At 42.5% G+C, this 27,822-nt stretch overlaps 2 protein-coding genes across 3 annotated transcripts in view; one reads left to right on the top strand and one right to left on the bottom strand.

Annotated features, from left to right (window-relative positions):
- LOC109400937 (cadherin-87A) overlaps positions 1-27,822 on the top strand; it is a 1,070,191-nt gene that overhangs the window by 331,849 nt on the left and 710,520 nt on the right. The window lies entirely within an intron of this gene.
- Positions 1,935-3,379, bottom strand: LOC109400970 (protein D2). The gene is made up of 3 exons (XM_019673445.3): positions 3,148-3,379; positions 2,733-3,073; positions 1,935-2,626 (listed from the first exon to the last, which is right to left on the bottom strand). Exons 1-3 carry the CDS (start codon positions 3,229-3,231, stop codon positions 2,476-2,478), a joined length of 576 nt encoding a protein of 191 aa, XP_019528990.2. The 5' UTR covers positions 3,232-3,379; the 3' UTR covers positions 1,935-2,475.

The raw sequence follows: 27,822 nt of genomic DNA, 5'->3' as shown, positions 1-27,822 counted from the left end.
AAAAGTTCTAAGAGTTTCGTATATAAATTTAACCCTGAAATTCCATTTCAATTTATTCAGAAGATCTTAATAAGAGTCTTTTGCATAGTTTGCCTAAAACAATAGAAAGAAAAGAAAAGAGACCAAAGTTCCAATGACCAGACTTGAGATTGTTAGAACGTACTGTTTTCAATTTTTATATCATAAGGACATAACTTTAGTGATTGATATTTGTTTGATGATTTTTTCTTAATAGTATTATTTCAGAAAATAAGATACGTTTTTGGATAATCTTATGGTTATCCGCTAGAGAATGGTTTCGACTAGCGTCTATAACTGAAAAAGTAACCTAATATTAATAATCGATTTTCTCTTTCGTATTAAAAGGTGACATAATCGATGTTTAGAAATCAATTATGCAGTGAAACTGTTATGATAGTGATCGTGAAAATTTTTTATCTCAACTTTACGTAAACTCTCTATCTCTCTTAGGGTTCGGCTCCATTTTTTGTCTAAAACAATGAACGTCTTTATGTCTGGAAATAATGTACAACAAAGATATTATTGACGGTAACAACGCTTTTACTTCATTAAACCACTGATTAATAGTGATTTGGCTAGTGAAAAACTTGGCGCATAGGCAATCGGCGCGCAAATTGTGCGCTGGTGTGCGGATTTGAGTTAATCGTCGCAAAGTGCCCAACACACATTATACCCTGGCGCGCAACCATGAGGTCGAAGAGAAACTTGTCGAAATGCTAAAAATTCCCGAGAAGCTCAATAATTTCGTTCGTGCAGTGATCACCAGCGGAAAAAATGAAAATCGGCGGCGTGACAAACAGCGGCGTATGGCGCACCGCCGATACCTCGGTTGGCGTCGGCGTGGGACAAGGTCTACTTGTGATAATCGGCGGCGCACAGGTCTACTTGTGATAATCGTATTTTGCACACGATCGTTCGACTGGTTTTTGTTCGATAAAGCACTGCACTTTCCTCGTTTATAACCAGATCCCGAAACAATTAGTCTGCGGAACACAATACTGCGGCTGTTATCAATCGCCGTTCGGGTTTTACTGACAGTAAGCGCGCCCAGCGATTAGCGAGCCCCTCGTACTGCTACTACCACCAACGCTACCTAGAAATCAGCTATCACTTGAATGACACCATCCGTCATTCCCGTTGTTCAACTTGTCATACATGATGATAAGCAGAAATTTGTGAGCTGAGACGAAACGGTTTAGCTAAACTGATTTGCAGAAAATACTGTTTAATAGCTGGCAAATATTTGATATACTATACTCCCATGAATCAATGATTATTCGAATATCAGTGCTCTTTATTTGATTTAATCTAATAGCTTATAAGACTTTTTCACCACAGATACGTCTAGGAAATAGTGAATATAGTTGGGAAATTCTACTGTCTGAATCCACGGATTGTAGGTGGTACAATAAGCCCAACGTACACCGGCGGTAGGGATGCTCTAGACTCAGTTGGATCGTAAATGTTGAAGATAAGCGAATTACTAAATGTAAGTTAATGCGTAATGGGAATGACTACTAAGAAAACTAAAATTATATTTTTCTATAGGAATTTGTAACTCTCTCGGTAATAAAGATTTAATGGATTCGGCTAATTGTGGCGACGATCGCAGCTTTTCTTCCAACACTGACAGTCTATGGGCGGTCAATCAAACTCAAGCTCAGCTTGGATAGCGGATGCTATAAAAGCAAATTAGTTGCACTTAGTGAACTTTCGGCTGTAGCTATCTGAATTTTAAACAAAAGAATGCACGAGAAACTGAAATTCTTATCCGAAACTTCAACCATCCTGACGCCTTGATGGCTTGTTGTCATTGACCAAACCTAAACTTGATGATCCAGTAAACAATAAACACACGTCATCAGGTCCCAGCCATATTTGCATTTCGAAGCGAAATAACGTTGCACAAGATCTACAGAAAATGCTCATGGTACGTATATTTCCGTACATTCATTCGATTGTCGTATTCTTATCAAAATTTTCACACTTTCCTCCTGAGTTGTTTGTTGTCACTGATATGAAAAGCCGTCGTCAACAGTTATGGCTATCATCTATCTCTACAGCTGATCGCATTCTAATCACGCCTAGGACACGTCCCTGTCACGCATTCGACCTAATCTCCACTCTGCTGTATCGTTTCGTCACCGTAACCTAAAACTGACCCCGAACACCACACACACATGCATGCACATGCACGACGAACGACGTTCACCACATAAAAATGCAAACAAAAACAGAGAGCGGTCCCTCTCCTATTTCTCTGTTTTTATTCCGCAATTCACACAATCCGGCAATCCACGCATTGCACACGCGACCTTCTTCTGCTCTCGCTCAATCTCACCAACGTCATCAACCAAGGAACGATTGCGACGCTCCTCGTCAAGTCAAACTGTCGCCGCCGTCGACGTACGCCACTAACTGACTATGCATGCAACTCCGTTGCCCGGTGGTTGATTAGAAATCGTCAGAAGGGGGGTACTGCCGCACTATGATAGGTACGTACTCGTCGAACTGGGCGATGAAAAAGTTGCCCGCAATCGGCTGGCCCAAACTGTAGCGGCGGGCAAAGTCACGCGTCGAAAATCGCATCCGAGGTGTTCGATTCCTGTTTTTTTTTCGGAGGGGTTTCGTTCGATCGGGGAGAAAATGAGAGGTGATCGATTAGTGTGTGTGTGCCGTTGTAACAACCGGCTTCGGAGGGATTGACCTACTTCTTAGAGGCTCGAGGTGCGTCGGAGTAGTCGTTGCGGCACTGCTGCTGGTACAACAGGAATATGTACCGATGGAAACCGGTAGTGGACCGGGGGAACGCGGGGATGTACTCAAACAGGACTTCGCCCTGTTCGACGTGTCTGCCTGGAATGTTGCCGACCAGCCAGTGGGCAAACTCCCGGTTGAGCGGTTCGGTCCTACTTGGGGAATCCGGGTCAATCATCACCAGGGTGTAGAATACAATGGGGTCGGCGTCCCACTCGACCTTCGGTGGATCACGCACTTCGGTTGGCGTGAGCTCCTTCCCCGCTTCGACCAGCAGCTTCGAGCGATAGGCAACCTGCAATTAGCAACGGAAGTTTACGAACGGTCCAATCAACAAGACGCTTTACTTCCAATCGAAGAGATCGTGACCTTAGCGAACACCAACGGTGCGGCGTCGATTAGCACCGGAACGATGTCGTGCTCGGTGAACAGTTGATTGATGTCCGCTTGCATTGTGGATGGACCAAAACAAAACACTGCTGAATACCACTCTACCACCTATATTCTACTACCGTGCCGTGCCGTGTGCTGCACGTTCGAATAACCGCACTGGACTGCAGATCCCGAGCGACACACGTTGACTTCGGGGCGCTCCGAGCGAGAGCTGAAAGGAAAAAAACCCTATACGAAATACACCAGCTGAGCTGCGAGCTCGCGTCGAACGCGGAGAAGGCCTATCATGCTGTCGTCGCCCGAGGGTGATAGAGCGGATCATCGCTTTGAGCTGCGCTAGAGTGGCGCTGCAGCACGACGTCTTTCACCTTCGTTCCACGAATGGTTGTCCGATGCTCTAGGGGAGATCCCATATAAATGGGACAATTATGCGTTCGAATGGCTGTATAGGTGCCTTCGGCACACTATTTGTGTAAATGCACGACGGGCCTGCTGATAATGCGAGTGCAAGGTTACCGTCACACCATCCAGTCACTATTAACAATAAGGAAAGAAAGTACAAAAATAGGCAACGGTTCTAGGAACTGCGTAGGGCTGATGTATGTGAAAGTGGCACGAAATGCACCTTTAGAACTTTTCCCTTACGGCTCAGTGACTTTCGCATTCACTCATGTCAAAAACGGCCTTAAAGGTTGACTCGGGTAGAGGACGATACAATTAATCAATCTTCGAGAATTTTAGATCACATTCACTTCTTGATCACGCTCTTTTTGTGTATCTAGTTGATACATGAAATCTCATATTTATTGTTGAACAAAGATGGAGGCCACTACGACCTCTAATATATGTGACGGTAGAAGGTTGTTCTTTAGCTGCCAAGAAAACCTGTTCTGGATTATATTGATTGATTCTGTGAACAAACATGTGTGTCTTCACTCAAGCTGATGGAGCTTTTTTTCCTTCTAAACCATAGGGGGATAATCTGCAAACAGACACCCTAATATCAAGAATAGGGTAGTGTGGGGCTGAGGCCGTCTTCTACAACAATAGTAAAAGCCAGGACTACTCTCTCCTCGTACCCACTAAACACATTCCTATGGTCGTCAAACCCTACGTCTCTCCGGAACCACCAAGAAGGTATTGCTTCAGAGAGGGGCTAGTGCACATCGCACCCTCAAGGTTAGCTGCGTAGCCTAGCAGCAACGAACATCGATGACTAGCTCTGGAGAGTCCATCACGGTAACATGCTGGCGCTTAGCCAGTTTCCCGAGTGGCCCTCGCCACTCCCTTTGTCCTCGGAAGGCGGGCAGGGTCAACCCCGCCCGCGCCCAACTGCTTGGCAGACATCAAGAACTGATGCCCATGTGCAACCCGATCTGACCTGCCCGTAAGGAAGGGTGTCACTACCCTTCAGACCCTATCAGATGCACCCGAAGGTTGCAGACAGCAGGGTCTCACCTACCCCGACCCTTGCCGGGGACCCCTTTCCAACCGCGGGCTCGGATCCAACCCAGTAGACCGACGCCACGACAGCACCGCTACCGGGACTTCCTCTCCGCGGCCACTTAATCGCTGTAAGGGTCGATCTCGACCGCAGGGCACCGGTATGACCTACGATGCCGACTCCGAACCCCTGGACCACCTCTTGTACTGCATCTGGACTAGCCATTCTCCGAGTCCACGCGCCACCTCCTCTGTAGCTCCCATACGATATGGGTGATAGCCGTTGAAACGGCGTTCCAGTTAAACTCATCCCTACACATCCTCTGGACCAAATTGTCCGGAGTTGCGTCCTCCCCGCATGTGGCAAGCATGCGGTCACGCATTGTGCGAAAACACGGGCACACGAACAAAACGTGTTCCACCGTTTCCTCTAAACCATTGCACACTGGGCATTCGGGAGAATCCGCATGCCCGAAACGGTGTAGATACTGTCGGAAGCAGCCATGACCTGTAAGGACCTGTGTCAGGTGGAATGTAACTTCCCCATGGCGCCTATTAATCCAACTATCTACCCTCGGTATCAACCTATGGGTCCACCTTCCTTTGGTGGAACTGTCCCACGCGCGCTGCCATTTGACCATAGAGGCCATCCTGTCAGTCCTGCGTATGCCTCTTGTGCCGCGCATTTCGAAGCACTCCATGTCCTCACTGATAAGAATGCTGATAGGCACCATACCAGTAATGACGCAGAGAGCGTCGTGTGACACGGTACGGTACGCGCTCGCAACCCTCAGGCACATAAGCCTGTAAGTACTTTCCAGCTTCCGTCGGTAGCATTCAGTACTTAGCGCGGTGCCCCACGCCGGCGCCAGGCCGCCATACCTAAGTATGGACGTAGCAACACTAGCCAGAAGCTTTTGCTTACTGGCGTACACCGCAGAGCTATTGGACATCATCGGGACAGTGCCGCAATAGCTGTGGAGGCTCTGTTGCAGGCATAATCGACGTGGCTACCGAAGGTAAGTGTTTGACGGAGCGCCTTGACAGGAAAGTGCACTCTCCTACACTGATCTCCGTCTGCTGCTCCGACTTCCGGTTGTTAACAACCGTCACCTCAGTCTTGTGGTGAGCCTGCACCAGTTTCCTGGACCGCATCCACGCCTCCACAACCTTAATTGAGTGGTCGGTAGTCAACTTCACCTCCTCGATCGTTTCACCGTAGACTTCGAGCGTAATGTCGTCGGTAAATCCGACAATCTCCACTCCTACTGGGTACTCTAACCTCAACACCTCGTCGTACATGACATTCCATAACACCGGACCCAGGATGGAACCTTGCGGGACTACTGAGGATATGTGAAAGCACCTCCGACCCACCTCCGTGTCGTAAACTAGTACGCGATTCTGAAAGTAGCTTTCGAGAATCTTGTACAGGTACCCCGGTATCCCCAGACGCAAGAGCGCATCGGCAATAGCAGACCAGTTGGCGCTATTAAACGCATTCCTTACATCCAGAGTCACTACCGCGCAAAAGCGAATTCCCCTCCTCTTAGGCTCGAGTGCTTTCTCGGCGGTTTTTGTAACCGACAAGATAGCGTCTACGGTGGACCTCCCCTTCCGGAAGCCGTACTGGTTGCTCGAAAGACCATTTTCGCCCTCGGTGAACCTCAACATTCTATTGAGGATGATCTTTTCGAGCACCTTCCCCGCCGTGTCAATCAAGCATATTGGTCTATATGCCGACGGGTCTCCGGGTGGTTTCCCCGCCTTTGGCAATAGTACCAGGCTCTGTCTCTTCCAAGCTTCTGGGAAAACTCCCTCGTCCAGGCATTTCTGCATAGCAGATCTGAACATCTCGGGAGCCTCTGCAATAGCTACTTTTAAGGCCAGGTTCGGAACTCCGTCCGGACCTGGGGCCTTACCTACGCTAAGGGACTTAGCTATCCCCGCAAGTTCCACATCGGTGACCCTCTCCTCATCGCCAGCCCCAGTCCCCGGCTGTCCTACGAAAGGAGGCCAAGGACTAGAATCATGACGCGGAAAGAGTCCTCCAATGATCCCCTCCAACATCTCTGGAGATTGCTCTGTAGGAGCCATCACCCCTCTCGTCTTGGCCATAACGATCCTGTAAGCGTCATCCCACGGGTTCGTATTGGCACTCTGACAGAGACCCTCAAAGCAGGCCTTTTTGCTTGCTCTTATCTCGGTCTTAAGCGCGGCTTTTGCAGCGGCGAACACCACCCGCCGTTCGTTTCGCTCTTCCTCTGATCGTGCTCGCTGCATCCGCCGCCTAGCCCGTAGGCAGGCGCGGCGCAGGTCCGCAATCGCATCGGTCCACCAGTAGGCTGGTGGCCTCCCATTTCTATGGTGGACTCGCCTAGGCATGGTCGCATCACACGCACGTGAGAGCACCGCTACCAGCTCGTCGCTGTCTAAACCGATTAAGTTTCGCTCACGGCGGAGCGCCTCCCTAAATACCCCTTCGTCGAAGTATGATGTCTTCCACCTGCGAGGGTTGGCCTTGGCCTAGCCGCCTCTTCTTCTATCCGCTGTCTGCTGTTGTTGTAGTCGATACCGCAGCGAACCGCCAGGTGGTCGTTGTGAGTGTAGCCATCATCTACTCTCCAGTTCGAACTACTTGTTAGGCCAGGACTACAAAAGGTCACGTCAATAAATGACTCCGCTCCGTTTCGACTAAAGGTACTCTTGGTACCGACATTAGCCAAGTCGACATCTAAGATGGCCAGTGTTTCTAGCAGGATCTGACCCCGCTGGTTCGTGAAACGGCTTCCCCATTCCACGGCCCAGACATTAAAGTCACCCGCTATTACCACCGGCCTTCGCCCTGTTAGCACGGTCGTTAAGCGGTCCAGCATTTGCGTGAACTACTCGATCGGCCACCGCGGAGGCGCATGACAGCTACAGAAGAAGACCCCGTTTACTTTGGCGACCACGAAGCCCTCATAGGTAGTAGACACCAACTCCTGGACGGGGTATTTACCCGTCGTCCATATCGCCGCCATTTTTCTGGTCCCATCCGCGACCCAGTTGCCGTTGCCGGCGAGTACTCGGTATGGGTCCGATATGATGGCGATATCCGTCTCCCACTCAGAAACTGCCTGACAAAGCAGTTGCTGAGCCGCATCACAGTGGTTCAGGTTCAGCTGCGTTACCTGCACTGTGATTTGCTGTTCACTGCGGCTTTCTTGAAGGCCGGACACCTTGGACCACCCATTGGATGTCTGTTTTTCGAGGATTTCCCGGTACAGATCATGCAGATGGGCGGACTCGTGCAGCTTTGGGCCTTATGACCTTCAGCGCCGCATCGCCTACACAGTTTGCGCCTGTCGGGGCCTTTACAGTCCCACGACTTGTGTCCTGGTTCCAGACACCTGAAGCAAACCTCTGGTGACTCGTGGAATGTCAGGTGACATACACACCAGCCCACCGTTATACTCCCTACTTTTACGGACTTTTTAACATCCGCCACAGGTAGCTGAACCAAAGCTATCTGTGTCCCTGCTGGCCCTCTCCGTAGCTTAACGGCTGCGGCGGCCACCTGCACATCGCACTGTTGCCGCAGTGCCGTGACGAGCTCTCCCACTTCGGTGATCTCGTCAATGTCCTTGACCTTCAGAGTCGCCTCATGTGTCAGAGCCCTCACCTGCACACCCTCACCAAGGACCTCTTCTGCCAGCCTCTCATAGGCGGCGTCCTTGTGCTCCTTCTGGCGCTTCAGCTCCAGGATCATCTCGCCCGTACGAGTACGTCTAATACTGCGTACGTCGGTTCCAAGACCCTCAAGCTTGGCGTCGCTTCGCAGCTTGAACTTGTTTAACTGCCCGACCAGCTTTAACTACTCACACAAGTTACCAATTAGATAACTGCTTGGGACTAACAGGTATCTTCAGTGCGCGGTTTTTTGGTGATCTTCTTTTCTTTTTTTGCGATAATGACGCCTGCTACGTCAAATTGCTGATCAATGATGGAAAGGGGAGGAAGTGGAAGTGGTGGTGCAATTCGCTGGCCCACGGCAGACCGTATACACCACGGCATCTGCGCAAGTTCATGCTGGGATGTCGGAGTATTTTGGGAAATGGTTGTGCGGGCAGAGGGTTCACACGTTGGTGCGTTGATTGCTACTTCTAGTTTTTCAAAAACGTCAACACTGTATAATGTTTTCTGTTCTCAAAGAACAATCTTTGCCTTTTTTTGCGTCAGGAATCCATGGGTTCAAAAAAAAACCATTCTAACAAGAATTTTGCTATAAATTTTTAAGAGATTCCTTGAAGACATTGTTGCAAGTGCGTATAATCTGGCAACAATAGATGAGAAGTAGGCAAACTTCAGATTAGATAGGTTGCTCAGAATATCAGACATTCTGCAGAAAATTTATAAAAGATTTCGCAAGGTACAAATTCATAAAGTCGCATGGCTTTTTTATGGATATTTCATAAACTCATTATAGACAAGTGAACGAACTTCATTTGCCAAATGGTGATTTCATTTCCTCTGATGAGGAAGCTTTGGAATGTTTATTCAGTACACACTTCCCCGGATGTGTGGATATTACATCTTCGGATGAACCTGATGTCTTTTCTTGTAGTTATGACTCTCTGGCTTCAGCTCGGAGTATCATAACTTAAGAATCGATTGAATGGGCACTAAATAGTTATGTTTCTTCCAAATCTCCTGGGGCAGATGGAATTTATCCTATTTAGCTTCAGAAGTTTATTCCAAAAGTGGGTCGTGCGTCGTATGAAGAAGCAAATAGCTTCAGTCCTATCAGTTTGACCTCTTTTCTTCTTTCATTGTCGATCATCACATCCGTGATGTTCATCTGGCCAATGTGCCTCTTCATGTGAACCAACATGCTTACCAATCTGGAAAGTCCATTGTGACTCTTTTACACAAAGTTGTTTACGATATTGAGAAGGCAGTCGCTCAAAAGCAATCCTGCTTGGGTTTTTTCTTAGATATCGAGGGTGCCTTTGACAACGTGCCTTTCGATGCCATATTGGAAGCCGCACGGGGTCATGGTATATCTCCAATGATTTTCAATTGAATTCACCAAATGCTCAAAAACCGACAACTCTTCTCGACATTGCGTCAAGCGGCGATTTGGAAATTGAGTGTTTGTGGATGCCCTCAAGGTGGTGTCTTATCACCACTTTTGTGGAATCTCGTAGCAGATACGCTATTGAGGCAACTCAATAATAGCGGTTTTCCTACTTATGGTTTTGCCGACGACCTAGCATTGTTAGTCGGTATGTGCATCAACCAGCACCCTTTTCGACCTGATGCAAAACGCTCTTCAGGTAGTTGAGGGTTGGTGTCGTCAATACGGCCTTTCGGTAAATCCGAGTAAAACATCTATTGCTCTTTTCACGGGAAAGCGAAACCGTAATGGTGTTCGACCTTTACGTTTCTTTGATTCTGAAATCACTGTGACTGAACAGGTAAAGTACGTTGGAGTCATTCTTGATTCCAAGCTTTCCTGGACACCTCATGTTGAGTTCAGAATCAAGAAAGCTTGTATGGCCTTCGGGCAATGCCGGCGAACCTTTGGTACAACTTGGGGGTTAAAACCCAAGTATATCAAATGGATTTACACAACTGTTGTTTGTCCAATCTGCAAAGTGTTGTACGCGCCATTCCAAATTTCGACGTTTTTTGGTATAAAGGGTATTGTACCATTTGAGCAGGTGTACCTATTTTGGGCACTTGCCGCTATAACTAGGGTCTGGGACTATTTGGGCAGGAGCACCTATTTTGGGTACTTGCTGCTATAACTCAGTCATTTTTGAACCCATTGACTTGATTTTTGAGACACGATCAGATACTCACAGTATCTGGCCATGTGCATAAATTCAAGTCAATCGGTTCGAAATTGACTGAGTTATAGCAGCAAGTGTCCAAAATAGGTGCTCCTGCCCAAATGGTCCCAGACCCTAAGTCAATTTCGAACCGATTGATTTAAATTTTTGTATAGAGTTAGATACTTTACGTGCCTAACTCTATACAAACAATCAAATCAATCAGTTTGAAATTGACTTAGTTATAGCAGCAAGTGCCCAAAATAGGTGCACCTGCCCATATGTTACAAGACCCTATCTGGTGAAATAATAACACTGTGCTATGACTGCTAAATTAGGATGCAAGATCTTCTGGTAATCTAGCATCTATGGAAGAAAACATAGCGAACGATCAATAATTTAATGAATAATCACTAGAAATGTACCAAACTTGTCAATGTCGCTTACGTCACTTTGCAGAGGAACGGCAGTATGGGCCTTATGCGGCAGTGATGGCTACTGATATCATTTTAATTTGTAAGAATTTGTAATTCTCTAAGTAGTCTGATTCTCGAGATACGGTAGCTAATAATGTTTAGTTCTTACTAGCGATACCTATAGCGGATAAACTAAAGACCAACTAGTTCACTAACGGATAGCTCTTGATGACCTGATCAACATTGCCGAAGACGAAATTCTTCTAAGTAGTCTGATTCTCGAGATACAGCAGCTAAAATATTTTTTAGTACGCACTAGCGCCACCTAGCGGATGAACCTAGAATCAACTATTTTTCAGAGTTGTTGATTTTTCTCGGTGAAACCGAGAACCGAGAAAATCAACAGCTCTGAAAAATAAAACTCAACGATGACCGAAACCCCACAAACTAGAACCAACTAGTTCACTAACGGATAGCTCTTGATGTCCTGATCCACTTTGCTGAAGACGAAATTCTTCTAAGTAGTCTGATTCTCGAGATACAATAGCTAAGAATTTTTAGTACTCACTAGCGCCACCTAGTGGATAAACATAGAACCAACTTGTTTGCAATCGAATAGCTTTTGATGTTTTGATCAACTTTGCCGAAGACGAAATTCTTCTATATAGTCTGATTCTCGAGATACAGAAGTTTAGAATTTTTTAGGACTCACTAGCACCACCTAGCGGATAAACCTAGAACCAACTGGTTCATTAACGGCTAGCTCATGATGTCCTGATCAACTGTGCCGAAGACGCAAATCCTATTGAATCAAAATGTTTCATGGTCGCTATTGCCACCTACTGGAGCAAATACGTACTAAATTACGTACTATCGGAGAGTCCTTGCCCTGCTCAACAACTTTGCTTAAGACACCAGTCTACCAACATGTCTCATTTCTCCATGGTTATCGCAAAAGTTACTGATCTATATGTAAATAGGTCACTGGGCGTAAATGGGTTGAATAAAAAATCGATCCAAGGACCAGCAAGTGTATTATTCCGATTTTCGGTTATTAAGGTACCGGAATCTTCTAGGACACCATATGCTGCTATCGTTCCGTTCGGCAGCTCAAAATTGATTGATGACCGTTTATTAAAATACAGTCTACCTTTTGGTGTTGCTGTGAGATTCGTTTAGAATTTCCTCTAATAATTTCTTGGAGAATTCTGAAATCATAGCAGAAACCCTTTTCACGATTTCAGCAAGAATTCTTCCAAAGGTTCCCTCAGGAATTCCTTTGCTGTTTCCTTCCGGATTTTTTTTTTGAGATTTTTCCTGCAATTTTTTCCAGAAATTCCCTAACAGATTGCAGAGAACTTGCTCTAGCGAATCCTTCAGAAGTTTCATCAAAGATTACTCTAGTAATTGTTTCAGTACTCGGAGATTCCTCCGAGTATTCATTCCGCAATTTTTGCAGCGGTTTCTTCAGATATTCAGATTTTTTTGTACAGGAATGCTTTCTGAAATTTGTTTGACCTTTTCAAGAGGTTGCTTTCTGGAAAAGCTCGGGAGATTTCCTCAGACACTATAATGTATGCTAAAGTATACTTCTGAAATTCCGCTAGAAAGTTCTCACGAGATTCGTCTCAGAAGTTCCTCAAATATTCTTCCAGGGATTGCACCATAAACTTCTTTTGTAATTCATGGAGACCTTCCTGAGGCATTCTTTCAGAAAAAAAACACTCCCGAATTTATTTCTTGACATTTCTCCAAGGATATTTCAAGAAATTCTTCATGGAATAACTGCAAAACATTCTCTTGATTTCCAGGCATTCATTTAGAAATTCCTTCGAAAAATTGAATTCCTTTAGAATCATAGTTTAGTAATTCCTTTACGAATTCTTCCAGATTTGTTTCAATTTTCTGATGGGTTTCCTCCGAAAATTCCTCTAACTACTATTTAAGAGAAAGTTTCAAAGATGTTTGTCCACCTTTAGCTCAAGTTCAGTCATTTTGCAAGAAATTCTTTTAAGAACTCCTCCAGAAGTATCTCCAGCAGTTCTTAAAGGGTTTGCGTCACAACATCCTCCAGGAAATCCCTTCTCAATTTTATATATGGATCTATTCAAGACTCCTCCAATACTTTTGTCTTCAGTTTCTGCTCGGATTTCTACAGAAATTATTTCAAGCATTCCTCCAGGAATTTTCCGAGGATTACTTCAGCAATTCCTCAAGAGTGTCCTTCATAAATCTCATCAGAGATTTTGTTGATAAACTTCTTCAGGATTTTTCTATGAATTCCTCCAAAGGTTTCCATAAAATTCTTCTAGGAATTCCTCCAGAGCTATCTTAAGGGTTTCCTCCAGGTATTCCACAGAGGTTCCGGCAGAAATTCCTCCAAAGATTACGTCAGAAAATTATGTTCAGGAAACCCTTCAGGAAATTATCAATTTTTTTCTTAGAATCTTTAGGAATTTCTTTGGACATTCCTTCATGGAATAGTTAGAATAACTCTCCAGTAATTGAATGAAGCAGTTCGTTGAAATCTTTGAAGGAATATCTGAAAAAGTCGCTGAAGAAATTCAAGGAAGAAACCGTAGGATCAGTACCAAAAAAACTTCTAGAAAATTCTTCAGGGGATTTTTTTTATCATCGTACAAATTGGTACCAAGGTTCTCAGAATCTAATGAAATTTTTTCATAGGTAGGGTTCATATATATATGAACAAAAACTAAATTGAAAAAAACATCAGGGTCGCCTAGTTTTCCGGTAAACTTCAGTGGATAACAAACATTTTCCACAGACACCACCTACTTTGAAAAATCATAACTCAAGGACGAAGCATCGTAGACACAATTTTTTTTTGTGAAATCATAAGCAAATTTTCTCAGCATTAAAAAAAAAATACAAAATAAAAATTGTTTTCCTCAAAATTTTCCACTGTTGAAGAAAGTCGATTGGAAAAGTCGGAAAATTTATTTTCGAAGTCCGGAAAAATTCTCAAAAAAAATATTTTTGAAAGGAAATTTAATAAGCTATATTCTGTAAAATTTTCACGATGTGGTTTTTCTCCGTTCCCGAGTTATGACCAATTTTGTGGAAATTGACCAGATGTGCTATATAAGCCGTTTGTTTAAAAAATCATAACTCAAGAACGATGCATCGTAGACACAATGTTTTCTTGTGAAATCGTAAGCAAATTGTCTCAGCAATTGAAAAAAATACAAAATGAAAATTGTTTTCCACAAAATTTTCCACTGTTGATGAAAATTCGTTTCAAAGTTCGGAAAAACTATTTACGAAGTCCGGAAAAATTCTCAAAAAATATATTTTTGGAAGGAAAGAAAAATCCTTGAATCAGTGGAGTCTCTGGAAATATTTCTGTAGGAACTCCTGAAGAAGTTTCAGAAATAATCCGTAAAGGAACTTTTGAAACCATCCTTGATCGAATTTTTGGATATATACCTACTTTTCTGTCTAATTTCTGTAGAAATATCCGGAGATTTACTTTAATGATGACCGCAATAAACCTAGCAGTGTCATAGTTTCTGCTTTTCCACCAAAAGATGTCCTTACTAATCGAACGGATCGCCATCTGTTGAGAGTTTGAACAGTTTTATTGTGGTAATAATGAATGCCAAAAGGTTTGCATATCGGAGAGTTTTGTTCACTCTTAAAATCTGGCTTTATGGATATCTCCAAGTATACTATACAACATTTCATCAATGGTTTTTATAAAAGTAGTCATAAAACTGTGAGTTTTAATTATTGCTGTAATAAAACCCTAATAAAAATTAAACAAAACCACGAGTATACACGAGTTGTATATGTAGATAAGAGTGAGAAAATCGACAGAAAGAACAGGGATTGGAGCAAGGCAGGGGATTGAACTTAGAATATTATGCATACGCTAGCCACTAGATCACCAATTCCATCTAGTGTGTGTCTGCACACAATTAAAATCCAGAATCTTAAAATTTTGGAGCAACATATCACTCATATGATTTTTTGATGCATTTTGCACCATACTCCTGTAGTAGCGATAGTTAAGTTGCTGTTCACGGAGGGTGATTCTGAAATGGGATGGGGTGTGCTCGAATGGAAGTTCAAAGCAAAACTGGAGAAGTTCTATGTTTTGCTTTTTCAAGGGTGTTTTTTTTTCGACCTATGGGAGAACTTAATAGGCCCATTCCATATAAACAAGAATATCAAACTTTATGAATTGCATTGATTTTTCCTGTTGGAACATTAGAGCCACAGCGCACGACCTAGGGTAACTTTGGGAATTTCTGGCTGTTTTGTTCTCTTCGTCAAGAAGGGTTGTTGGTTGATCCATGCTACAGAAAATTGTTAACTATTTGGAAAACCGCAAGAAATGAAATAACATATCCTCATTCATTTGACAGGGGTTGATATTGCTGTTTACGTCGTTTTGTTCGGGATGCCAGGTGAAAAATTTCAAATTTATTTTTGAGGCACGCTAAAATGTCTCCATACACAATATTCTGACTTTTTATACACACTAATGTGAAATTTGAGGTAAATTCACCACTTACCGTCATTTCAAAACATTCAACAGAAATATTCACTTTGATTTTGCAGAGGATCACCGGCTCAGTCGATCCTGTTTTTGTTATTTTGACAACATAGATGGAAAGAAGGGGAACTCTAACGAATGTACACACGGATTTGTTCTTGAGTAGCACATTCTATCACATTTTTTCGTATAAACATAGTTTTGGTATCAACTGTCTGTTTATATGAATTCAGTTTTTCTTATAAAATTTCCAAAGTCTGCCAAAATGTCAAAATAGGAATTCTGTCGGAAACATTGCTGCTTTTATTCTGAAATAGTAGCACTAAAGGACCACGACAAGAAGCGACGTGCAGAAGTAAAAGTATGTTTTATTAGAAGTTTTTTTTTTCTGCCGCAATGAGATTTTTAGCCCCAGGCTAGTTCATCTCGGGACCCACGCTTTACTTCCCTTCCAAAAGAAGAACTCTCGATAGTCACGTGATTTAACCATCACACTAGATCCGCTCCACATTAGTAGAAGATGCATCCTACTTTTCTAAAGCAGGAACTTTTTCTGATATTTTTTTATAAAATCCTACAAAACCTCCTCAGAAGACAAAGGAAAGAAAACAATCTTTATTTAGGCATTACTTCAAAAACTTCTTGAAAAAAAAATCTTGATCGTTTATTAAAAAACCAAATTAATCCATCTAGCGGTGATGGCGCCTTTCTCGTGCCTTCGACAAACTCACTTCAACAAAACTCAAGTGATATGTTGATGTATATTGCACTTTCATACGTTTTACAAAAATCCATTTCACGGCACCAGAAATCGTATCGTTTATGTGGCTTTTGATGTTTGAGTCTTAAACTCTTCAAAGAAAGCCGCAATCTTGAATTTTGAGCCGCCATTTTGAATATAAGTCTGCCATCTTGGAAATTCTGATCGCCATTTTGGACTCCAGACTTCTTCCTCATATCAGTTATATGTACCCATATTGAATGGTTTTAGAGTCTAGAAGTCCATTAAACAGTCGCCATCTTGGATATTAGACCGCCATCTTGATGATTCTGGATGCTATATTTGGACTCCGGAAATCCTCCCTATACCAAATATACCCTCATTGAATGAGTTATTTGCCCAAAACATCATTGAATAGCCGCCATCTTGAGTTTTGGGACGCCATCTTGGAATTTAGATCCCCATCTTGAATTCACCTTCATACTGGCCACCATTTTTGGACTCCGGACATATTCTCCATATTGTATATACCCAATACCCATATTGCATGGTTTCAAGGCCTATGGAGTACAACCGCCATCTTGAATTTGGAGCCACCATCTTGGATTTTAGAATTGGATATTTTGGTCGTCATTTTTGGGTTTCAGTCATCTTCCCCGTACCAAATATTCTATTATATCCATTATATCGAACTAGTTGCTGTTTGCTTTGTCCAACTCAGAACACCCCCCTCCCCCTCGAAGATTTTCATTCATACAAATTTTTCTAAATTTGCATGGAGCGTAGTCTTTGGCCAGACCCCCACTAGTCACCTACGTAGACTCCTAAGTTTATGAACAGGCCCTTAGAGCTATAGGTAAGCTCAGAAGAGGGTCAGATGCCAGCTGCTCTCGGGGGAAGAGCAACTGGCGAAAAATTGCAAGTGCCGGGGTTGGGACCGAACCCTTGACCATCCGCTTATGAAGCGAACGTGTGACCACTGCGCCACGGCCCCCGGCAATCCCATGTTGTATATTCTGGTCGCCATTTTTGAAGTGCGAGTGTGAAGTTCCCCATACCAAAAATACCCATATTGCGTGGTTTTAGGGCCCTAAACTCAATCAAACAGCCGCTATCTTGAATTTTGAGCCACCATCTTAGATTTTAGTCCACCATCTTGTGTATTCTTGTTGCCATTTTTGAAATCCGGTATTCTTTCCCATACCATTCTTATTGCTTGGTTTCGGAATCTAAAAAACCAATAAACAGCTGCCATCTTGAATTTGGAGCCGCCATCTTGGATTTTAGATCACTGTCTTCGATATTTTGGTTGCTTTTTTGCGAGTCCAGACTTCTTTTCCATACCAAATATACCCATATTACATGGTTTTAGAGCCTAAAACACCATTAAACTGCCGCCATCTTGAACTTTGGGTTTTAGACCGCCATCTTGGATATTCTGGTCGCCATTTTTGGACTTTTGACATCTTTTCCATACCAAATATACCCATATTGCATGGTTTTAGAGCTTAAAACTCCATCAAACAGACTCGATCTTCAATTTTGAGCTTCCATCTTGAATTTTGTGCCGCCATCTTAAGTATTAGGCCGCCATCTTGAGTTTTGGGCTGACATCGTGGAATATCTGGTCTCCAGTGTTGATTTCCGCACAAAATTCGTCAACCATGATAAAGGTTACAAAAATCGCCGTAGTTTGATGTGTCGCATGATGGGGCTTGATTCAGTTTTATATACGGCCAGTTTTACCAGTGCTGGTCCGGATCACTGAAATAGCCATAACTCCGGAACGCCTTGGCCGATCCGGACCATTTTCAATAGCAAACAATGTGGTAAAATTCCGGTTCAATTCGAGCTATAATCCGTAAAATCGGCCAATAGGAAGTGCCTTAAAAATGTGTGAACTTATTTTGCGCACAGACATACATACATATACACATACAGACATCATCTCAATTCGTCGAGCTGAGTTAATTGGTATATGCGACTTGATCCTCCGAGCCTTTTTTCGAAAAACCTTTATTTTTGAGTGAACATATAGCCTTTCCAGTACACCTAGTGTACGAGAAAGGCAAAAACTCCATAACTACATATTTTCAACATTTCTACAAAAATTTAAAATTTTAGAATCATTTTCATCAAATTCATCCATTACAAAAAAATCAAATCATTAACATTAAAGATAATATTATTCCTAAGGCGATTCCAGGAGAAGACTCCAGGAAATATCATCAAAAAAAACCCCGAAAGATTCGCTCGTCATGGCATCTTTGAAAGAATTCCTGAAAAAAAATCTCAAAGGTCTTGCAGAATAAATCACAATGAATTTTTTTTGAAGATATTTCTAGCGGATTTACCGGAATTATTTGTGAATTGAAAATTCTTGGAAAGTTTAAAATTCAGGAAAAATCCTCGAAGTAATTTGTGGAGGAATCATAATAGGGATTTCCAGACGAATCGAAGAACATCTTGGAGAATTTTAAGAGATTTCTTTTGGCAATATCTGGAGAAATGATTGAGGGAACTTCCGCAGGATTCTTGGAAGAAAAAAAAATCTAGAAGAACCTTGCCTTTAACTTTTTTGATAGATAAGAAGTAAAGTTTGCTGATTTCTGCCATGCTGAATGCATCCAGCAATACAAACTGATGAATTTCCGCACAATTTCCTAAAACATCCAGCAATTTGTACTGATAGTGCACAGGGTTGTGCTGGATTTCAGCAAACTATTACTGAAAATTCAGCAATTCGTTCTGCTGATGCTTGCTTCGATGTGAGCGTTTGGTGTGTTGGAATCTCCGCAACAAATTTTAGGGGTATCCCCAGATTCCCCCACAACTCTCAACAGAATATTTTTTTCAGGAGCAATTTTTTGAGGAATTATCCTCAAAATTTCTGATGAAATTCATGGAGGAATTTCTTGTGCAATTCAACAAAATATTTTTGGTAGGAGTAATTGTTTGAGGAATATTCTTCTTAAAGTTTCTGATGAAATTCTTGGAAGAATTTTTTGTACATTCCTCTGAAAAATTCATTGACGATTTTTAGAATGAATTTCTGCGGAAGTTCTTGTGAATATTACGCAACTCACTATAACAATCCGTTTCCGACATTCTTAGCAAACTGCAGTAGAATCACTTGGCATGATACGGGACCTCGCAATACAGGCGACTGGCTCCGCCAAAGCTCCACACTCACTGTCTCGTCATGATGATTGCTGTCACCGATGCTTACTAGGGGAAGGACACGCAAGGGGAATATCACTAATCATTATTCACACACCCCACAGTTCTCACGATATTTTTAAGCAGTGCTGCTATTGGTCGTGACCATCCCATGACGATGAACCAGTAGGCCTTTTCATCGTCACAAAACGAAACGAGCACTCGCCCACTTCGTCATGTCATGTCGCAATAATCAAGCGTCATGACGAAAACTTCCAAATTGTTTTAAAATTAAAATTTTCACCTCATGCAAGCAAATTTATGCAAGTCGTTGTATTTAATGGATAGAGATGACATATATTCAAGATTTAATGGATTCAAATAAGAACAAAATCCATCGATGTGCCAGTAATTGTCTTGTTTACAACCATGTCTTGCTTCGTCATGACCAAAAAATGAGCGAATATTGTTAGACTCTCTTGGTCATTGTCTCCCGATTCGATGACATTGAGAGAGGCACTTCTGTAAAAATCACGTGACGATTCGTGTTGACATTGACGCTTTCCAAGCCTGTTTTTAAGCGCGGATATTTTAGAGGAACCCTCGGAAGACTTTCCAGAGGAATGTTTGAAAGACTTACTTGGAAAATCCTTGAAAGAACCTTCGCAGGATTTTCTGAAGGATATTTGAAAAAAATCTAGTTCTGGAGGAATCTTCGGAAAAAAATTCTAGCAAAATACTTAGAAGAATCCTTTGTGTAATTTCTAGAGAATCCTAGTGTGAATTTCTTGGTAAATCCTGATAATGAGCTTCTGAAAAAGGAACCCCTTAAAACCAGAAGGGCAATGCACAATAGCCCACGAATCAGATTTACAAATGATTTTCTAGACAAATATGGTCTTCTACAAAGTTGTCCCTAATAATATGGTGGTCCATATTTTCAAAGAAATTGGATTCCAAACTTTTTTTATATGCAAGAATAACGTTATATATAAGCGTTAAAATTGATCGATCTAGAGATATTTTTCTGAATTAGCTTAGGGTGATTCAAGAAAAATCGGTTTTCTGGCATTAACTTTTTCAGTTTCGATTTTTCATCAAAGTCGCCCAAAAAACACTTGTAGAACATTTGAAGACGCGTTGTTTCGTGTGCTAAGATGGTCGTTACCTCTTTTGGTTCAATAGTCACAACTGTTTTTCTTACAAAATCAGTTTTTGAAAAGGTGATATGACGGGTTGGGGCAAACACAAAAAAAATCTTTTGCCAGCATTCAAAAGAAGAAATGTTGTTATAAAACATATCAAAAAATTAAAAGTGGTTCTTTGACTACTTTGACGAGAAATTTGGAACATTATATTGTGAAGAATTAGCCTAAGCTAAAATCCACGATTAAAAAATAAAATTAAAAAAATAAAAAAAATTGATGAAAAATCGAAACTGAAAAAGTTAATGCCAAAAAACCGATTTTTCTTGAATTCTAAGCTAATTCGGAAAAACTGGAGGACTTTGTGAACCAATTTTTGGACAAATATTCGGTGAACTTCCAAGAGGATTCTTCGGAAATTCGGTGGTCCTTTTAGAGAACCCTTGACAGGATTTCCGGAAGAATAAGTGGAGCAACCTCTGAAGAAAATTTTGCGAATTCTCGAAATTCTCGAATTCTTGGAAAACTGACCAATAGCTCTGCGGATTTTTCATAGTAGGCGGAAGGTCCGCTCCGTGTTGTTGGTCAGTTGCGTATGCTGTTGCTCCGTATTCGTTTGGAATATCTTTGGTATATGAATTTTGATGAAATTTTTTTTTTATCTGTATTAACGAGATTTTTAGCCCTAGGCTAGTTCATCTCGGGACCCACGCTTTACTTCCCTTCCGAAGGAAGAACTCACATTTTCATGCGAGTTTGTTGGGAGTGGGATTCGATCCCAGGTCCTCGGCGTGATAGTCAAGTGTTCTAACCATCACACCAGGTCCACTCCACATTGATGATGAAAATTACCAAGCTCGTGCAATGGATCCCTTTTCGTGGCCAGTTAATGTCAGATTCAGTGAATGCGTCAGCAGATGCAACAACACTTCGTGACCATGAAGAGAAGATTTATTTGTTTGTCCGACCAGATATTGTTATAGGACTTCTTTGTGATGAATGTTGTTCAGTGTTTATTGGGATGAATTTTATATTTCGTTTTACATTAAGTCTATCGTTGTGTTAGGGGAAAATGCTTCTTCTTCTTCTATATGGTTCTACGTCCCCACTGGGACTTGGCCAGCCTCGCTTCAAGTTAGTGTTCTTTGAGCACTTCTACAGTTATTAATTGATGGGCTTTCTTTGCCTGCCATTGCATGAAATTGTATATTGTGAGGCAAGTACAATAATGATACCCTATGCCCAGGGAGTCGAGAAAATTTTCCCGACCGGAACGGGAATCGAGCCCGCCGTCTCTGGATTGGCGATGCATAGCCTTAACCACTAGGCTAACTGGAGGTGAAAATGCTGCGTGTGAATATTTGTTGTTGTTATAATTTTAAGATATTCAATCAGGCTCACTAAAATCAGTTGAATTAACTAAATAAATAAATAAATAGTAAGTCCTGGGTGAAGCCTTGGATATATTTCTTGAATAATTCCTGAAAAATCCTCAAAGAAACTCTCAAAACAAATCCTTGATTAAATTGTCGCAGACATTTTCTTGAGCAAATCTTCTGAAATTTCTTGGATTACAAACTTGGAATTACAAGCCAAAAAATGTTGATTTAAGGACAAACGTCTTGAAATCCCTGCTCAATATTGTACCAGAACTTAAGATGCACATATCTCAAGAAGTGAACATCCGACGATATTGGAAGTTTTTATTTGGTTCTTGCTCACTTGTAATAAGCTTAAAATACGAAGATCCGGTGCGCTGGTTTGGTTTTCAATGAGATTTGTGCCCTCAAAATCGTGAGTAGGTGCAAAAGTCGGCCATTGTGGCGGCCATCTTGGGATTCTATCAAGTTTGTCCTTAATAACAAACCACTCTTGAGAATACTTAAAAAAAGACACTACACCGTCTTCAACCAGAGATTGCACAGACTGCCCTACTAACAAAAGTAGCTGCATAAGAGCTTATGCAGAAAACGAATTCGAAAGTAAGCTCTTTTAAGCTCTTATCCAGCAAAAATGTTAGTTGGGTGAACAATCACAAACGTGAGACATCGTACAACACACGAAAAACCCAGTGGTCCAGTGGAGAATTTTCCATTTGACGGAAAGTTTTCACCGACTGTAGCGGGAATCAAACCCACACTCCAAGGCTCACGAAACGGCCAGACGACTGACGCCCCTAACCGCACGGCCACTAAGCCCACTAATGTAGACTGCTATTAGGATTCCTAAAATGAAATTCTGGAAGAAATTCTAGAAATTAACTGAAATATGTGGATGTTCTTGGAAAAATCCTCGAAACAATTTGAAAAGAACTTCTCGAGTAATCTTCGATAAATCCCAAAAATGCTCTCGAATCTCTAAAAATGCCTCAAAGAAAAATGACCTCATAGGAGAAATCTAAGCAGGCATTCTTGGACAAGTCTTCGGAAACTGTGAGTTGTGAGGTCAAATTGAAGACATGTCTTCACATCAGGCATCCCAGGATAGAAGGCCCCGGGCGTTTGTTTTAATAATAAAACAAAGGTAATTTTTCAAAAGATAGTTATTCAACAAACAATACAAAACTTGTGCTTTCAATGTGATAACACACAAATTTCCTCTGTTACAAGGCTTTTCGTCGCATTTTTGTTTCATTATTTCTACACGATTTTCTTTAAATTATACGACTTTCGAACACTATTTTGGCCACCTCTCGGAGTTGAAGTACATATTGCAAAAAAAATTATATATATAAAAAAATGAAATGGTGTTTGTGTGTCACGATTTGGCTCGAAAACGGGTCAACGGATTGGCATGATTCTTTCACTGTTGCATACGTACAGAGCTCCGACGTGTTCGTGCGAAAAAATAATTGTGAAAATCGACCGGGAAAGCGTGAAAATCAGGAAAATTTGGAATTCCATTTTTCCACAGAACTGCCTGTCAAAAAAAAAAAACGTAGTAGGCAGGCAGGTCGATGTTTGCCGAGACAGCTACTATAAAATAATAGTCATATTTTTTAGGTTTTTTTTATTAGAACTATTTTTACACGATTGAAATTTAACGTGTATACAGAATTTAGTGTACTGCGACATTCTGATGGAAATGGGAATGAAGTACATGTTGGCATCTGTAATGACAAACCATTCAAAGATTTTCCTCAATTCAGGACGTAGCCGACTCTACTAGTATACTGGGAATGAGCACTTTATGCCGCTACTTGAAGTGACGCACTAAACAAAGCTTTGCAGTAAATATACGAACTATTGTCGTAGTAATATTATTTTAAAGTTTTTTTTTAAATTGATACTCATTGAATTTTCCTACCAAAACAATAGCATGAAACGAGCTCACCAATGTACGTGCATCTATCTATCTTTGGTTGTACGCAACGTTTTATGCAGTATTCACCACCGACCATGTATTAGGGTGCCTGTACCAATTATGGCACTACCTAAGGACAACTATTTGTACAAAAATAACGAGAAGACCAACGAATGTCAACAATATGTTAAAAGATAGCGTAGTTTCCATACTTAACAGGAAACATATAGAAACGGAGCCAAAACAGTTTTTAGTACTTATTATAGCGTGTGCCAATGATAGGAACCCTGTACCAGTTATGGCTACATTTTTTAACTTCGGTTCTTTTTCGCACTATTTGCATGCATTCCTTATGGGATTAGCCATAACTGCTACACTATGGCGATATTAGGTGCAAGGAAGCCGAAATTTTAAGGAAAATGATTTATTTCTACCATAATTTGAGCAAAATGTGGAGTTTAAATGAGGGCAATCATCTTTCGTGAACGTCATCTGTTGTTCACATTTTTGTTGTTGTTGATTTACATCGATAAAGGGTGAAAATCAACTATGACGAATAATTGGTACTATAGCCATAATTGGTACACTTACCCTAGTTGAAGAAAACTCCAAAACACACATCCGTGATGGTTCGACTAGGTAAACTGCCAAGATACACTTATTTAATGACCAATTCGACTTTTGGTGGCAGGTTAGAGACCCCTATGAAAAAAATGACTCCGCCAAAAAATGCCATGGTGCGGCATATAGAAAGTTCACTTTTTCACTTTTTCTTATTTGATTCTTTACCATACAGAACTAAACGCGTCATTTCTGGATGGAAAATTAAATACTCTTTAATATGCGCTTAGATTCGGTAGGTACTGACGAACAAATCATTTGAATAAATTGAGGAGCTTTTGCTATGCCTCCGGCGAACTCCGCTAGCAATGATGGTTCTCCGTAGTTGCATGTCCGAAAGATCGTGAAACTATTGAGAACTTGAGCTACAGATCCTAAGCCCTGGTAAAGGAGGAAGGTTGCGATGGCTGTTATTCATGGCCATCGTGTAAAGCAAAAATGGATAAACCCCAATGCCAAGGTGTCATGCGACCCGTGCCGAGGGCTGAATGGTTGAGGGGGTTCTAAACATGCTCAACCGCGAACGGAGCCTGGGGTGCACCAGGGCGAACACCCCAGTAAGCAGCCCTTACTGCACTACGGCGGGGCACTGGTGCAGTGGACATTTATTTCCCTAGCTACTCGTGGGACCAAAAATTAGTACAAATTCTACAAACAACCTTCAAGGTGACGACTGCCTCTCTCAGTCGTGTGTGAGCGAAGTGGAGAATACTCTGAGTCAGCTTGGCCTTACCGAAGACCAGCTACTCAGTAGCTCGCAGGAGAAGATGGAAATATCCTGCCCCTCAACGCCTACCTCCCGGAGCAGCACATGTTTCGACAAAGTTGATCCAGATCTACAACCCCCCTCATCGACCGACTCCAACCTGCTGGACATGGAAGATAACGAAGATGATGGTATACGGATCGTCATCAACCCCCAAGAATCTTTAGCAAGTAGCAAAGGATCCGAAGATAACAAGGGTTCTACGGAAGCCAAGGGGGCTCCGAGTAAGAAATTCCCCACACTCACACGCTCGCAGAGGAAGCAGCTTAGAACTCTCCGGGAGTAGGGAAAAGACCGGAATGAGGCCTTGTCCATAATCCTGAATAAGGAGAGCGAGCCCACTTCCTCAAAACGCTCGAGAAACGACCTGGACAAATCCGCCACAGAGGACCCCAAACAAAAAAGGGTGAAGCACCATCTGGATCCGAGAGAGCGCGCCCAACAGTCCACAAACAGCGCGCCTCAGAAAAACGTGTCTGGACAACAAAACCCACCCATGAGGAAAACAGCTGGTATCAGCTACAGTGATATGGCCAAAAGCGTGAAGGTCGGGATAATACCCAAAGACTTTCCCACCGTCCAACTCACTACAGCCCAGCTATACCTTCTACAAGAAGCACTCCTGCTCAGATAGGTCAACAGCGAAACGAGCCAATAAAACCCAAATTCAACAACCTCATCTACAAGTCCGGTTACATGGTTCTAATCTGTAAGGATCAAGAGACTGCTGAGTGGTTAAAGAGAATATCCCCATCCATGAAACCCTGGGAAGGTGCAGAGCTGATGGCAATGGGCGAAGTGGCGATTCCACGTCCAGAGATGATCCGAGCATTCTTCCCACAAAGCTCCAGCTATGACGACGACCGAATAAAGGCTCTCATAGAAAGCCAAAATGACATCACAACAACTAATTGGCGTATTGTGAAACGATCCATTCTAAAAGACATTCATGTCGAATGGATCTTCACAGTAGAGGGTGCGTCGATGGAAAAGTTGAAGAAGTCCAAATACACCCTCAACTACCGATTTGGTTAAATCCAACTAAGGAAGATTACAGATCAACCGACTGCCGATACCGCCAATCCGACTGGAAGGCCGACCCAAGAGCAATCTGAGGAAGCCTCCTGTTCGGGCAAGGTTCGGCTAACTGGAAGGCCGACCCAAGAGAAATCTGAGGAAGCCTCCGGTTCGGGCGAGGTTAGTAAATCTCACCCCAAAAGCACCATAAAGGCTAGTCAGTCCGCCTCTAAAGGAAAAGCTCGAAGCTTACATGCCACTCCCTGCTCTAGTGGTACCAAACCAAAGGTATCTAAACAGGGCAAAGGGAGTGCAAAAAGCGACAGTTTGACCACAGAGGCGAAACTGGCGGGCCAGGTCGCTACAGGGAAGAGAAACAACCCAATCTGTAACACCAAACGACACCCTGATGATCCGCAACATCCAAAGCCGGATAGTCGTCGTCCGGAAAAAAGCGGGAACCCCGGAAATGGCAACTAAAGTTCTGCAAGTGAACGTCCACCATGTTGAGAGCGCCACGGGTGTGCTCTGTCGGAAGTTCACCAAAGAGAATCTAACCGTGGCCCTCATTCAAGAGCCATGGGTCAATAAATCCAGAATACAAGGTATTCCACAACACTCATGTAAGTTGGTATATGATGACAGCCAGCTTTCTCCTAGAGCGGCTATTTTATTACATAACAACTGTAAATACTATCGAATTTCCGAATTCATAAAAACGGACATCGTAGCTGTCAGGATGGAGGTACCTTCCGCTAGAGGGAGTAGAGAGATCATGGTGGTCTCGGCATACTTCCCAGGTGACGTGGACGAAATCCCTCCTCCAGAAATAGCTGCGCTCGTAGCCTACAGCCACCGACACAACATCCCCTTCGTCATAGGGTGTGACGCAAATGCGCATCACACCGTATGGGGAAGTACAAATATAAACACCAGAGGTGAGTACCTGTTACAGCTTCTCTCTTCCAAGAACATTGACATTTGTAATGTTGGTGACAAGCCCACGTTTGAAAACTCCATTCGTCAGGAAAATTTGGACTTGACTCTATGTAGTCGGTCGATCTCTGATAAAATAAAAAACTGGCATGTTTCTGAAGAAATATCAATGTCAGACCACAAACACATCATCTTCGAATGGGAAGGGGGTCTAACGATAGAAAAAACGTTTAAAGATCCTAAGAAAACTGATTCCCTGGCCACGATCACAGGGTTCGACGGTATTAAAGTGAAGGATGTCGATTTTAATTCTTGTAATGAAAATATCACCTTTAACACTTTAATGCGCCTCCAACGGTTCATTGCGAACCGGCTGCTACAGATGGAGTATGGCTGATTTATCAGAAATGCTCGATATACAGGAGGGACCTGCTGGGGCCTAGTAGTTTGTATACCCAGAAATCAGTTCCGGTCGATTGAGTCTGGGAAGGTTTCGAGAGTCGTTGTGAACCATAATGATTTTTTTGTGTTTTGTGACGAGTCTTGGAATCTTTTTTGAGTCAGCAGACTTTGAACTGTTTCCTGGGCTTCCCACTATTCGGTTAATTTTAACAAATACACTATACAAATACAAATTTAATTCAAATATGCAATAATTAGTAGTATCTCGTGTATTTAATTTGCTAATACATAGTTCTCAACATTTGATGTGCTTTCGTGATTTAATTTTCTCTATAATTATTTTTATATCTGATAGTTTTGTGAGTAAACCCTAATATGTTTCGAATG

This window comes from Aedes albopictus, chromosome 1 (genome assembly GCF_035046485.1).
Source record: "Aedes albopictus strain Foshan chromosome 1, AalbF5, whole genome shotgun sequence".
NCBI lineage: Eukaryota > Metazoa > Arthropoda > Insecta > Diptera > Culicidae > Aedes > Aedes albopictus.
Note: the sequence above shows the minus strand (reverse complement) of the source record. Positions and strands in the feature narration are given on the sequence as shown.